Source organism: Drosophila sulfurigaster, chromosome X, assembly GCF_023558435.1.
Source record: "Drosophila sulfurigaster albostrigata strain 15112-1811.04 chromosome X, ASM2355843v2, whole genome shotgun sequence".
Lineage (NCBI taxonomy): Eukaryota > Metazoa > Arthropoda > Insecta > Diptera > Drosophilidae > Drosophila > Drosophila sulfurigaster.
Window position 1 is genome coordinate 22185831 of NC_084885.1, and position 16361 is coordinate 22202191.

General features: G+C 34.7%; 1 protein-coding gene across 1 annotated transcript in view; it reads left to right on the plus strand.

The window, feature by feature from the left end:
- The window catches only part of LOC133847702 (uncharacterized), a 91444-nt gene that overhangs the window by 20176 nt on the left and 54907 nt on the right, over positions 1-16361 (plus strand). Inside the window, 1 exon segment of the mRNA XM_062282880.1 lies at positions 16000-16130. Within this exon segment, the coding sequence (XP_062138864.1) occupies positions 16000-16130 (131 nt within the window).

Sequence of the window (16361 nt, forward strand, 5' to 3'; positions counted from 1 at the left end):
TAACCACTTTTAGCATGAGTTAATGAAGTTAGAAAAAGGACAAATAGAATTTTAGTGAAATGGTTTCTGATACCAATCTTTTTTTCATAGATGATATGTGTAAAGTATGCACAAATGCATGACATACAAATATATTAAAAACTGATTTAATTTTGTGATTTCACGCTTCACATATTTGTGGAAATTTCACAATTTATTATTTACAGTATTTATTTCAATAATAAGCGTAATTTCTATGATTAACCAAAAATGATTGCTATAACGTATTATTGAAAGCTCAGTATTCTGTTATTCCTATTAAAATAAAAAACCAATTTCAAAGCTGTGATTGAATTATTCTATTATTATTTGAATTATTTGAACTTCTCAATAATATTCATAAATTATTTGCAAAAAAATATTATAGGAAGAATTTTATGGCTTTAAAATCAGGTTGCTTTGGTCACACTTATTTATTATATTATTATGACAATTTATAATTTAGATAAATATAACTAAATTATTGGCAAGAGATATTAAAAAGAAATAACTCATTTTATAGCTTGAAAATCAGTTTGCTTTGGTCACACTTAATTTGTTCGTGTAAAGGGTATTTCACAGCCGAGCTCAACTCAAGCAAAGCTTCGTTTCTTGTCATCTGTGTAGTATTTTTTTTTGCTTTGTTTTGTTGACCATGCGCTACAAAGAGAATGGGGGGAATGGGAAAGAAAGGAGCAGAGATTTTGGCAAACGGGGAACGGAGGCCAATAGCTTGACCTCAACATCCGCAACAAGCAACAAAAAATGGCACAGGAGCTGCAGTTGCAGTGGCAATTGCAATTGCAGCTGCCACGTAAAGCGATGTGAATGCGATTGAGTGCACTCACACTCACACTCGCACTCACATTCACATCATCATGTGCGTTTAATATGTTTTGTAAGGTGCCCTTAATCAAACGTGAGACTCACGAGTCATTTGGCGACTGAAGCTGATTCAATTGGCAGCCTTAATTAGTCGAGCGAATCAAATGAATCGTAACGAATCGATATTGTGAATCATTTACAGTTACAGTTGACGTTGTCGCAGTTGTAGTTGCAGTTGCAGTTGCAATTGCCGCATGAGTAATGCACCCAAATATACCCTGCAGTTTGTATGCTTGAAGTTGGGTCGCATCGACTAATTTGAAATAACATTTGAGTAGCACAATTTGAAAAATAATTATTATTTGGCTTGGAATAGAAAGAGGAATTTATATTTTTGATATATTTTACTTTTTAGTCTACTAATTTTCATGTCATGTTTATACTATAAAAATATGCTGCTGATATTGAAATATTGTAAGTTTTGGAAAGAAAAACTATGAAGCTGAAATACATTGAAATACTTTTGAGAATAAAATCTGCTTATTCTCAGCTCTGGTCACACTGCAGCATAAAAAATGTGTTTGCCTTTGCTTTGTGTATAGTTTTGTCAATAATTTTTCAATGGATTTTAATAAGTTGTATTTGAACACGAATTTCGGATATTTATAGCTTTCTCAGCTCTGGTCACACTGTAGCTCAAAGCTGTTTCTTCTACCACAGCAGCTGCAGTCGCTGTTGTTGTTGTTGTCGCTGTTGTTGTCGCTGTTATTGCTTTCGCTACAATGTTTTGTGCTTTGCTTTGTTTTGTTTATTTGCTTAGCGTTTTGCTATTGTCTTTTGTCGTTCTTTTTTATTATCATGTTCTGCTGTTGTTTTTCTGCTTATTTTTCTTGTTGTTGTTGTCGTTCTACCTGCAAGTTTTCTATTTGTTGTTGTTGTACTCCTTCTGGTTGATGTTGTTGGTGCCTTTCACCAGCAGCACCACAGCATTTGTCGCTCCTATATATCGACTATATCTTTCTCTCCTTCTCTCTCTTGGAGTCTCGCATTTCTCACTAACTATGCTAACTGCATTATCCAACAGTTTATTGCAACTGCATACCCTGTAAATATATTGCGTTCACTCGCTAGCTCTGCTTAATAATACCAAAGAACAACTATGAATTGCATATATAGTATGTTGAAATACTTTTGAGAATAAAAACTGTTAAAATATATTGAAATACTTTTGTGAATATTATATTAAACCTAGTAATTAATGGAAGAAAAAAATATTCAAATTTTCAGATTTTCAGATTTCTTTTGGCCGTTGTTTTTCTGATTAAGTACATTGTAAATTATAAATAAATACTTTCGCATTGGCAAATTTTAAATTAAAGATTGTGTTGGAAAAAAGACGTAAACAAAAGAATATCCCTTCTGAAAATAAAGGAATATTTACCATATATGTACATATATTTTGATGTTTTTCATAAAACTTGTTAAACTTAATTGGAATATTTTTAAGAAAATAATTGCGTTGAAAGAAAGTCGTTGAGAGAATAATAAGCTTTTTGATTTATAATAAATACAAAATAATATTTAAATAATTTTGAGTTTGAAGTTTAAAAAAAATATTTAAATCTTTTGATATTTTTCTATGCATCTCCAAGTCTAAAATAAATTGGAAAATGTTTAAGAATAAAAGTAATAATAAAATAGAGAAATGTACAAGTCTTATGATGTTTTTTTATTCTCAAATTTTTCAATTACAATTACTAAATTATAATAATTTAGAATTATTAAATTAATTTTAGAACAAATTTTTTTTTGTTTTCAATTATTTATAGATTATCTTTATATGGTTCCATTAGTATTTTGCTTACTCAATTCGGCATTCTTTGACATTTTTCTGCAGTCGTTTGCATTGTTTACAGGGTATTTGGCAGCCTGGTTATTTTGCTGTTGTTATTTGTTATTTTGCTGTTGCTGTTTGACATTTAATTCTCAGTGCTCAGCTGTCCCATTGTCGTTGTTGTTTGACGTTTGTTTTTATTTTTTGTTGTTGGTTTTTTTTTTATTTTCCATTCTATGCTCTCAACTTTATGGCCATTATTATTTAGATGTTGGCTTTTGTTTGTGTTGTTGTTGTTGCTGTTGAGTTTACCGCTATAAATCCGCAGCGCTTATAATTGGATATGGCCAGATAAGTTTAATAGCCAATTTATTGGTCATATTGCTGCTGTTCTTCTGCTGCTGCTGCTGTTGTTGTTGTTGTTGTGGCAGCCACTTGTTGCCAACGACATAAGCAACAAGAATAAACAAGCTGCCCTTTTTTTTTGCCACATGAAACTCTCTCATATGAATGAAGCTGCAGATCAAGTTGCATTTGTTAAAGTATTAAATGTCTCTCAGGTTTTTCGAAGTAAAAAAAATAACAAGTAAATAAACACAACACAATAACAACTTTCATTGTTTAAGTGTGAGTATTGCTTAAGTGCACGCACAAAAAATATTTAATAAATCGATTCAACTTTTTTAGAATACTTTACTGATTATAGATTTATTAGAACTCGATATGAAAGCGAAATTGAATGAGGCCAATATATTGAATTATTGTTTACACAGATTTGTATACGACGCAGAAACATTGCTGATAAGGTTGGTTAGGAGATTACAGCTATGTATTTCTATAAAGATAAAGACAGGAGAAAATTTACGATTGTGCTACATGTTTTCGTTAAATGAAGCAAGCCTTGGATTGGTATAAGTTAATGTTGTAGCCGCTTAAATGAAATGTGATATATTAAAATAATAAAAAAAATTAATAAAATATAATAATAATAATAATAATAATTTTCATAATTTTATTGCTTGGCGATCGATCGAAAGCTTCCTAAGAAATTTTCCGCTTGATTTTTGCTGTGAATTGAAATTGAAACTGAAAACGCCTGGGGAAAGATTGATCGGATCAGATGGGAAGAGTTTGGGGAGTTGCGACTGCAATTGGAAGACGTCACAGTAACTAATAAGTGACACACACAGAGAGAGACAGAGACAGAAAGCGAAGCAAAAGCAGAAGCAGAAACAGAGAGAAAAGAAAAGCAAACCATGTGTGAGGCAATCAAGCGAGCAAATAAATAAACAAACGTGAGACAATGCGCACCTGAGCAATACAACAGTTGAAAGCACCAGCTGAACAAGAGGAAGCAGAGAGAGAGAGAGAGAGGAGTATAGAGTAGAGGGGAGGGAGACAGAGAGAGAGAGAGCGGGGAAGAGAATTGTAACTGAAATGCCAGCAACCAGCAACGGTGACAATCATCAGGGTCGTCATCATCAACGCGAAATGAATTCAATTTAAAGTTGAAAGTGCTTAAAAGGTAAACACACCGCACACACACACACCTCTTCTCCCCCTCTCTCTGTCTATCTCCTTCTCTCGCTTTTCACCCTCTCGCTCATTCAGTGTTCTATCTGCGCTGTCATAATAAAGGCATTTAAAACTGCGACCGTCCATCAGACAACCAACAACAAAACGTCTGTCATCTCTTTCACCTGCTTTCTACCTCTCTCTCTCTCTCCCTCTCGCTCTATGCTGCCTTAGCAATGCCAACAATTAACAAAACAAAAAAAAAAAAGAGAAAGAGAAAGAGAAACACTCTTGTTTACGTAGTGCTGCTGTCTGATAAGCGAGTGATAAGCGACACTCGACTGCGCGTCCACTGTGGCGTATGAGTAATTTCCTACGTATTGCAAGGGTGCGCAAGAGGGTGTGTTCTCTGTGTGTGTGTGTGTTGGCCAGGCAATCAAATCTGTTTGACACACATTGATATGCATACGCTTTAAATTGAGGCTATCGCATGCCAGACAGCACAAGACAACGTGGCGGGCAGACAGACAGACAGACAGACAGACAGACAGTTGGACATTCAGCAGGGGGGAACTTAATTTAAATGACTTTATCATTTGCTTGTAGTCAAACTGAATAACTGAAAAGTGAATGAATTGCACAGTGTGTGTGTGTGTGTGTGTGTGTGTGTGCGGCAAGGGGGCGCCACTTAACAATAACTAATGAATGAAAATTACTTTTGCAATTGGTTTGCCAGTTGACCGAAGAAAATAATGCTAGTAGTTACCGCTGATAATGCAAGTAATCAGCAAGAAAATTTTAAGGACAATGAAAAGCATAATGAGAAGAGTACAAAATAATGCAAATGATAATGAGAATTGAATAGAATAATGAAAATACTAATGATAATGTTGACTTATTTGAACTTTAATACAAAATAGATGTTTAATAAACTAATAATAATAATGTTAATAAGCAAGAAAATTTTAAGGACAATGAAAAGCATAATGAGAAGAGTACAAAATAATGCAAATGATAATGAGAATTGAATAGAATAATGAAAATGCTAATGATAATGTTGACTTATTTGAACTTTAATACAAAATAGTTGATAAATAATACTAATAATAATAATGCTAATGCTAATGCCAATGATAATGTAATGTAAATGCTAATGATAATGTTGATGATGATTGCAATAGTATTAGTTATTGTACTTAAAAATAATGAAAACCGAATATAATAATGCCAATAGTAATGATAATTATAGTAGCATTGACAAAAACTTCAATTACTTAGTCAATAAATAAATAAATAATAATAAACTAAATTATAATAATGGTAAACGAATAAAATAATGCAAACACTAATGAGAATGATAATGAATGATAATGAAAAACTCAATGACAAGCGATGAAATAGTAGTGGATATTACTGATTTGAACTTAAATAAAAGTCAGAAAAGATTCAATGCAAATCCTAATAAAAGCCAGCTAAAATTGATTACTAAACCTGCTAATAATAAATGAATGCGAAATGCACAAACTCTTCGCTGTGGCAGTAAATGAAAAGAATGTGATGCTTGTAAATTGTAAATGCATGAGATGATTATCTGCAATTAAATGCGGCGAGCTAGGGAAATGCCAAGTATTCGAGAGAGTCTGGCAAAAATAAAAAAACGTCACGTTTTCGAGCTGCAAGTGTGCAGAAATGAGCTGTAAATCCGGTCAAAACTATTACGCGTGGCAGCGCTCGCTTTTTGGCCATAACATTGCGGTTTAAAATAAAAGAGGGAGAGAGAGAGAGCTGACCTTAGAGAGAGAGAGAGAGAGAGTGTGGGAAATGCAATGAATGCTGCTTACCCTTTTTGTGTATTTTTTTTTTGTGGTGTCTCACTTTTATGGTTACAGGGTATAAAAATACTAAATGATGAGAGAGTCGAGAGTCAGAGATTTATATGTTTGCTATTTCTTATCTGTGAACGCAGAAGAAAAAAAAAACGTATATACGAGACAAATAAATCTGTCAAAGAAAAAGCCAAAGAAAAGAAAAGCGAACATTTAATGTGGATTACGTGAGACATAAAACGAAAAACGAAGCAAACTTTTCGTTTTTTTTTTTTGTGTGTGTGTTTTTTTGGGACTTTCTTGTGGCCCAAAACGAAAGTCAAATGCAAAATAAAAACCACAAACACACACAGCTTACTTTCCATTTCTCGCATAAAATTAAGAAGAAGAAAGACTTATCAATATTTATCAATATGTAAATGAAATATTTCGTCATGTATTTAGTATAACAATGATATAGGGGAACTCTAGTTGGCATAGGTTATGTTCTCTCTCTAACGCAAAAGGAAAAAGATGAAAGGGGGCGGCAACCCTAACTCAATTGCTCCCGCCTTTCTCACACACACACACACACACACAGACAGTTACAGTTTAGCAAGCGCTGGAGGGGCAGGCAGGTGAACCGCATTACGGGTTCGGCAAAAGTTCATGGCCCCAAAAGGCTGTTGGTCAGGGACACGAGAGGGACAAGGGACAAAGAGCCGCCACCTCCCACCACCCCCTCACCATTGAGCAGCAGAGTTTTACAGCCGCCGAGCTGCGGCCGCCTCGGAAATGCGATACATCATTTTGCGGTTACATAACCCGCGCGCACATGCTACGTAGATAAAAATACAGAGAAGAGTAGAGAACAGCGAGCAAGAAACACGACAAAAAAAAAAATAAATAAAACGCGAAACATATACATCTATATATATATATATATATATATATATATATAGTATAAAGCGAAGAAGAAGAAGCAGAATTGGCAGAAGAGCCGCAGATAAATACAGACACACACACACACACACAGAATGTGAGTATAAAAACGAAATCTTGTGCACCCAAAACGAGTTTCGCAATGCTTAAACATGGCTAACAGCAACTAGCCATGGCAGCAGCAACAACAACAACAACAACAGCTAAGCAGAACAGAACAAGAAGCAACCATAGAACAGAGAAGAGAAGAGAAGTGAAGTGAAGAGTTGAAAGAGAGAGAGAGAGTGAAGAGAAGTGTGCAAGAAATGCTGAAATAATAATAATAGTACAAATAATAATAAACATAATAGTATTATGCACAACTTTTAGTATATACCAACAGTTAGTATATAGAACAGAGAAAAGAATTGAAGAGTTGATAGAGAAAAAGAGAGAGTGAGTTATGAGATGAGCAAAAGAAATGGTCAAATAATAATAATAATAATAGTAATAATAATAATAATCATATTAGTATTATGCACAACTTTTAGTATATTCCAACAGTTAGTACATACAACAAAGAAAAGAGAAGTGAAGAGTTGAGACAGAGAAAGAGTAAAGATAAGAGCAACAGAGTTGTTCAAATAATAATCAAAATATATATATATAATAATATTAATATGTGTTCAACACGTGTTAGTATATACCAACAGCAATGCTGGTATATACCAAAATACCAGCATCAACTATTCAGAAAACAAGGTTCGCTTAAAGGTTAAAGCAACAGCCAACAGTTAACTCGTTTAGATAAGAATTACACTCGCAACTCTATGCGATTTGTGTATTCAATTTGTAGCATTGCGAATACGCGTTGTATTCACACTTGTTATTCACTTTAGATAAGCACCACAAAAAACACAGCCGCAAAAATTCCGTAACTCTTCATGTTTGCAAAAAGCAAAAGAATTAGAGAAGCGAAGCTAGAGTTGTATAAGTTCAATACGGAAATATAAGCAAGTTGCTCAAATAGTTATATTAAAGTTGAAAATCTTTGAATTGGAAAAGAGTTGATGAGTGGAATAAAGATAATATTATAATAGAGAACTTCGAAGTAAAGTTTAGAGAGAAGTTTAAATAGAAAATTATATTTTAATGGTGAATATTTAATGCTAAGAAAGGAGTACTGGAAACTACATCAATTTAAGAAGACTATTTGAAATTAGACTTATTCAAATAGAGAAGTTCAATTGAGAAAAATAAATTTAGAATTAAAAGAAAACACTTACTTCTAGAGAAGTTTAAATAGAAAATTTTATTTAAATAATGAAGATTGCATACTGAAAATGAAGTTCGGGAAAGTAGAGAAGTTTTAATAGAAAAGTTCATTTCAGTGATGAAAATTTAATTCAGAAAGAAGCTGGCAAGACTGTAGATAACGTATAATATGAGTAAAGTAATATATTATTAAGATAAGAAAAATAAGATAACAAAGATCAGATCTAGTCAAGAATTTAATTTCGAAAAGTATAGTGAAACTTAACTATAAGGAAATCGTAGAAAAAGTTCAGCTTGATGTTGTGTTTCTGCGAGAGAAGTTTAATGCTAGATGTTAATTGAAGTTATAAAGAAAAGAAACCTTGAATGAATATGAGCTTGACATTAAAGTGCACACGCCAAGTGTTGTAGAGAATCAACAAAGTAGAGAAGTTCAAGAGTTTTGCAAAGTAACATCAAGCTGCGAAACTTGTTAAAATTTAATATATACGCTAAGCATATAAAAACGAAACACACACATATAAAACTTGTGTGTGTGTGTGTGTGTGTGGACATAGAGATCAAGCTGTAAGAACTGGAAACTGAACGTAATGCTGTAATAATAAAAATGTTTGTCGCATTTTAACAAGGGGAAAGCAGCAGCAGCAGCAGCCACTATTATAATAAAGAGACAATGTGATGGGGAAGAGGAGAGGGAGAAAGAAAAATAAATAAAAAAAAACAGACGGCAACAACGAAAGCGGAAGCAGAATATGATAATGAAAGAGCAAGTGCAGTTTGGAAGGAAGCAACAAAGCTGCACAACGAGAAAACCAAACTAGAACGCAAAAAATGCGATTTGAGCCAAACGAAACCAATTTGAACCAATGACAATGTTAAATTCTTTGCCAGCATTTTGTTTGCATCATGATATTAATTATTTAATGGCCAATTAGTGAGTGGAGTGGCAAAAAAAAGCAGAAAAAAGAACAGAAATATCGGTTAGCAACCGCCAAAGCGGCGCTAATAATATGCAGTATCCAAAAAATATCACGTATACGCCATGTGTGTGTGTGCGTTGTGCTCGGGCAGCTCTGCTGAAAATAGCCGCACAACAACAAGAAGCTTAAAACGATATCTCGACAACAATAGTTATTCATATGCAATTAAATGCACAAATACGTTCAACAAATACGAATTCACGATGTGCTCACAATTAACACGCGACACATCATTATTTAATTACAATCAAATTTTCATTGTGATTATGATAAAGCGTTGCCCAAGCTGATTAAAGGGCGAAATTGACAAAAATCAGCATAAAATGCTGGAAACAACATTTTGAATTTGGCATCTCGACTGTGAGATGCCCTCTACTCATTTTCAATAAATGCCTAAATATATCAACAAAATTCTGAATTTTTTATTTTAATTACAGTCTATTACATTCAAAATATACCAGACTGAAAAACACTGATATATATCGAAGACTGTATTTGGTATATCTTAATACTATTACATTCAATATATACCATACAGTACAAATTATACCAGGCCGAAAAATACTGAAGGCTATAACTAGTATATCAATATGCCATTATATACGAAATATACCACACTGTTCAAAATATACTAGACAGAAAAAATACTGGCATATATCGAAGGCTGTAGTTGGTATATTATTAAAAATACTATTACATTCAAAATATAGCGTAAAGTTCAAAATATACTAAACCGGAGAAATGATTAAATATACCGAATGCTATTTATATATCAATTCAAAATATACTAGATCAAATAAATACTAAAATATACCGAACGCTATATAAATATACTATTATATTACAGCAATATACAGACCAAGGTAATTAAGAGCCAAAATCAGCTGCTTTTAGTTTTTGCAATATATCTTGAAGATATCAATTAGATATCCATTTTTTACAGGGTATTATTAACAGTAGCGACAAACGGTAATCGAGTATCTTTGTTGTTAAGTGTTAAGCAAACAATCAAACGGTTAAACAGACAATCGCATAAATAAATAATGAAAGTAGCAAGGGTCTCATTGCTATTCTATTACAAACTCGCAACTCGCAACTTGAGAGCCCATTGCGGGCAATTAAATTGAAATAAATTACGTATACGTATGCACACACACACACACACACACACACACACATACGTACATCTTTTGTATGCACAAGTATAAATTTGTGTTTTATGATTAGACAATCTTTTGTTTGCTTGGGAAGCTAGCAAATCACGCAACTCTCTTATCGCAATTTATTTGAGAAAATTATCTAATATAAATAATAATACAAAAAAATAAGCTAGATAGACGACTGTTGTGGAGATGCAAGATAATTTATCTGCAGTCTGCCACAGTTTTTTTGTTGTGCTGCTTCGTTGGCAGCTTGTCAACTCTACAACATGTTCTTTTTGTGATAGCTTGTTTCAGTTTATTGTTTTTGCCTGGTGAACTGAAAAGCGAATGCTTTAAGCTTAGCTGCAATTAAAGAGAAAATAGTTTAACTAAAATAGTTTCAAATTGAAAATAAAATTGGTTATACAAAATTCGAAAATAAAAGTAAATAATTCAATGAAGAGAAGATGTCTGTTAGTTTAGTTTACGCGCTTAGTATTCAAGTCGCTGCTAAAACCTTCTTAACGCAGTTTGACAAGCATTGTGCTTTTAAAACTTTGCTGCTGTGAATGGAATTGTTGTGTTGCCTTTGTCGTTGTCATTGTCTCTGCAACTGGAGCACACTTTTGGTTTATTGTTTAACAATTTGTAGCGGCAATTAAGAGGCGTCTGCTTGCCTTCGATTTCGCCTGCTGAATGGCAGCTGATGACGCTAAGCTGATAATGATAACAATGCCGATGATAAACTTTTTGAATGCACATAATTCATCCGCCCCGTGGTACATGAGTGTCTCTGTGGAGGAGAATGACAGGAAGGAAGGAAGGAAGCTAGCTTGCTTTGGTTTTTCTAGGCCCCATAGCGCCATTAATTACTAATTGAGGTTAATAATATAGCACCATTGGCATCGGAGACAGAACTCAGCTTACAATTTACAGTTTTAACTGTGCAAGTTAAACATTTGCATGTGCGCAAGCCTCACACTCACACTTACACCCATACACACATACACAGGCAGACAAATGAGATTACAAGTCAAGGCAAATGCATAAACAGGGCTGCGACACTAACAGGGCTGGGGTAAATGCAGCGGTAAAGCAGAGGAGGCCGCAAAAGCAAAGGCAAAGGCAGAGGCACATTGCCTGTGGAGGTTCAACGACATATGACGCTGTCGTCGTCGTCGTCGTCGCAACGATGCCTAATTGGATTTGCAACTGCGAGTGGCCACGGCGAATGGGCGGCCATAAGGGCCTCCTATGTGGGCGTTGCACATACTCATCGCACATCGTCCATCGCATTCACACTCACTGTCAACCCTGACACTCACTCTCACACTCACACTCACTCGCAGAGTCAGACTCTCGCAGACCGAAGTCGAAGCTCGCTTACGGCCCAGTTACAGGCTTGAGATTGAGCTACTGCCTTGTCATTGCCGTGCCTGCTACTGCCACCTACTTGCCACACGTTGCATGCACCATCTCTTGCGACTCCGCTGACGGCCACTTTTCGGCGCAATCAACAGACCCAAAAATACTAACAAGCAAAACTTACAACAACTACAAAAAAAAAAACGTTGAAGCAAGAAAATGAGAATGCTCAGCAAAAGAATATAAACTGTGAAATACCCTGTAATTTAAAGAATATCAACGAACAACACGCAAAGAGAAAAAGTTTTATGTAATATAAAGGATATTTTAAAAAAATTTTAAATTAATAAAGTAACAGACAATGAAGTAAGTTGAAATGTGGCACAAACATCGTTGTATTTAAAGGCAAAATAAAGATAACAAGACAAGAAATTAAGAGAAATACGTTTAATTTTTTTAGATAAAATCGAAATTTTCCAAAAATTTGACAACGCTTAAAAATTAAAAAAAAAAAGAGTGGAACGCATTTTATATTTTAATGAAAGGATTTTTCAAAAAAATGTTAGAAATGATAAATCAACTCGAACAAAATTTGATAATTGGAAAAAATGTTAAATTAAAAAAGAATGGTTAAAAAATAATAGAAAAACTGATGCATTCCACTTTAAATATTTGAGGAAGTGATAAAAAAAACGAGTAAGAAACCTACAATTGAGTATGCTCGACTGTGAGATACCCGCTACCCATTTTGAATAATGAGATAAGAAACAAGTAAAAGTCGAGCTAAGGTGCAAAACTATCGTCTTATGAAAAAATACTGTCAATACGAATTTATGAATCACTCAGCAGTCGTTGCCTTAATGTCGTTGCCAATTACAGGGTATCGAAGCAAATGCAAGGGCGTCAAAATGAAATTAAAGTCGATGCTGTGCTCAGGATGCGCTAAAGCCTGATGGTAAGCGGGTGCTTTAAGGCTAGCCCAGGGGCGGAGGAGGAAGCAGGCAACCGAAGAAGGCGAATGGGTGTGGCAGAAGGGAGAAGGCAGAGGAAAGGGAGGGGGAGAGGGAGGGAACATGGATGTGCGGGCGTGCCAAACTGCAGCTGAAAAGCAATAAAAGTGACAGCTAAAGTTGAGTGCGGGCAAAGGCTTTTGGCTTGCCAAAGTGAAGAACATTTCAAGCAGAAGGACGAAGGACATGAGTGATGGAGGAGAATAGTGGCGGAGAGGGAGAGGGGGAAAGCGGGAGATGCCTGGGATTTGGTGCAAGATGTCAGCGCGCTGACAGCATAAAGCGAATTTTGAGCAAAACTTTTGCTTTTCCACACGATTCCTTTGCCGAAGCGCCCGATAAAAACCTAAAGGACGCACACAAAACACACACACAAACACACACATGTGCCTAGTGTGTGTGTGTTTGTGTGTGCTTAAGTGTGTCTACAAATTTAAATAAATATGTATTTATAATAGAAATAGACGGGGAATCTGTCGTCTGCGCCTTTGTGCCACTTGTGGCAGCCACTGAACCCTCCACTCACTTTGAGTGCATTTCTCGCAATAGTAAACTACTACCCCTCCTCCCTCCTCTCGCCCTCTCTTCCTCCCTCGCTTTGTTGTTGCCCTTGCTCAATACTTGTACTCAGACTTATTCACATTCTGATTGAAGCTTTTGTGCGCTTTGCTTTCCGATTTCACTTTTAAGCTGTCTTACTTTAAGAAGCATTCGGATTGCTTGATATTTAGCGATTTGATTGAATTTCCCTTCTGCAGGTGCAGGAATGTGTTTTTAATTCTTTTTGTTTTTATTTTTTATGGCTTTTTGTTTAAATTGCGAAGAAATTAATGAAAATTCTTACTTAATACGTTTGTTTTGCCTGACAATTTGGTATATTTTGCAATATATGGTATATTTTGAATGTAGTTTTAAGTATTTCGGTGGTATATTTTAAGGATATTATTATTTTGCTTTTATACAAAGAGTAGAGCGAGTATCTCGCAGTCGAGTGTGCTCGAGCTTTCTTGCTTGTTTTCATTGTTTAAAACACGTTCAAATTACTATTGAATTATTATCCCCATTTAACGAGATTGGTTCTTTTGTTTTGTATAGCAATTTCCATTATATTTCGATTTAAAATCTCACATTTGAAGTCTGATTAAAGAAGCAACTTCTCCAGAGGCTGCTAATTTTATTTAATATTTTTCCATAGCTGCTTCAACTGGCTGCTGACAAAACATGAAATGATTTAATAGTACTCGCAGTGTACGCAACGTACGTATGACATACTCGAAATGATATTCGATTTTCCAGATGATTAAATCAAGAGTTAAACATTTCAATATGCGAAACTCTGGGCAAGGGAAATTCCGAATTTTCCTCTCGTGCTTCATGCATACTGAACGTCAACGTGAATGCGAATGTGAATGTGAATGCCGCATGTAACTGTATAATAATATGAGTATTCATTCTTATTCACTTCTCATAACTTCATTCCACCTCCTCCCCCTCCTTCTTCTCTTTCTCCTTGCCATTTTTGGGTTACGATTGAGATTACAATACAATTTGCCATATGAATAATATTGACTTGACTGTGCGAGACTCTCTGCATATCTATGTATATGTATGTATGAGTGTATTCATGGGTGTGTGTGTGTGTGTGAGTGTGCACAATAAGCTAGCAATTTGTATTGTTCGATTTGTACAAACGGCGTCGTCTCGACTGCCTATGGCGAACGTCAAACGGAAATGCCTTATTAATGAATATGTTTGGCCACCACACACACACACACACACACACACACACACACACACACACTCACTTGCCAATCACACTCACATTCAGACACTCGCTGTGCTTACAGTGGGGATGCTGTGCTGTTGATTCACACGTATCAAATGTCAAAAGTTGCGTTTAAATGTGCCACACATCAAATGCAGAACATAACAAATATATTTCGATTTGAATATTCGATTAAACGTTGGCGGTGTTTGCAATGTTGTTGTTTCAAGTGGATCGAACCAAGGGTTAACATACACATTACTGAGTAATGAGTTGGTTACAATTCTTGAATGTATTCATAAAGAAAGAATAGATTTAAGCGAGCATCGAAATCGATATCAAATTTAATAAGGTGTAATAGGATAATATTTGAATTATATCCTTTATATTTTATTATTATAAATTTTTTATTAGATTCCCAATTTCTTCGCTTCGATCCTTCCCTAGTTCAAGTGTTGTGTAGTACGTTATGATTACTGAATAATTCAAGGGCTAAGTAATGCGTAACGATAACTTAGATTAAGTGTTGTATAATGTGTAAAAATTAATTGACAACAAAAGAGGCAACTCTGCTAAAGTGTAGAACAAATGTTGATAAATTTGTTTTGCCACAATTAAGTTCTTTAATGCAATATAATTTTGAGAAGTAGTAGAAAGTTTAAAGCAGAATAATTTTATAATTATGTATGAAAACATAATATAATAAAGTTCTTTGATTACTTGCCAAGTTTTTTCAAAATCGGAAATAGAAAGGTGCTCTAATTATATTGTTATGAAATGTATTGCTCTGATAACTTAACTATATTGTTACTAGTTATATTAACTACGTTTTTAGAATTGTTGTATTAATTTTTATTAAGATTCAAAATTAGGTTGATTTTTATAATTTATTTCTTTTACAAATTTTGGCAAAATTTGAATATTTTTATGATCAAATTTCGGTGAATGTTTATAATTTATTTAACTTAAAAGTTTTGCTTGATTTTTATTTTTTCTGTTTAAATATTTGTCGGTTTTTAACAATTTTTTTATTTGGCAAATTTTGACAGATTTTTGAGTACTAATAAAGTCCGATAATTTAAGGTTTCATTCCTTGTTCATTGTTGTACTCTTATATATTCAATTTAATTTAGTTGAAATGTTTAATTTATTGCCATTGTTTAATTGAAGTCTCTACTGTATTTGCTTTTATTTTGTGTGGCCACGCACAAAATGCGCATTGTTGTCGACAACACAGCATAGCATAGATATTGCTGGCTGTTGTTGATGTTGCTGCTGCTGCTGCTGCTACTGCTGTTGTGGTTGGTGGTTCGCGGTTGGCCCGCAGCCTGACAGCAACAGCAACATCGACGGCGACGGCGACTGCGACGGCGACTGCGACGGTGGCAGCAACATCGCATTTGCCCCATAAATCATTTGGCAGCAGAGCTTCAGCTCAGCTCTTCAGCTCTTTGCTCTGCCTGCTTATGGCAATTTATTAATTTCTTTTTGCCATCTCACTCATTCGCATTCCTCTCTCTCTCTTTCTCTCTCCTCTTTTGCAGCTTGGGATATTGGCAACTCGGTGCAGGACGCGTTTGTTATTGCCGTGGAGGAGCACGCGAGGGAGCGTTTACAACGATTGGCGGCCCTCAATCGCGTTACGCCCGTGGATATAACGCAGCTGTCGAAAAAGGTAAGTTCCTGGCAAAAGGCGCAGCCAACTTAACAAGGGGAGTTGCCAGATCGTCAGCCAAAAGTTGAATATACAAAATAGCAATAACTAATTTAAGAGATGCTTCTTAGAACTATTGAAATATAAAATATAAATTAGGATTGTTGAATTCCAATATTTTTTTAAAGAAAAATTTAATTTCGAAAGTGTGCTGATCTGGCAACACTGAAATGTAAGCTCGTGACAAAAGGC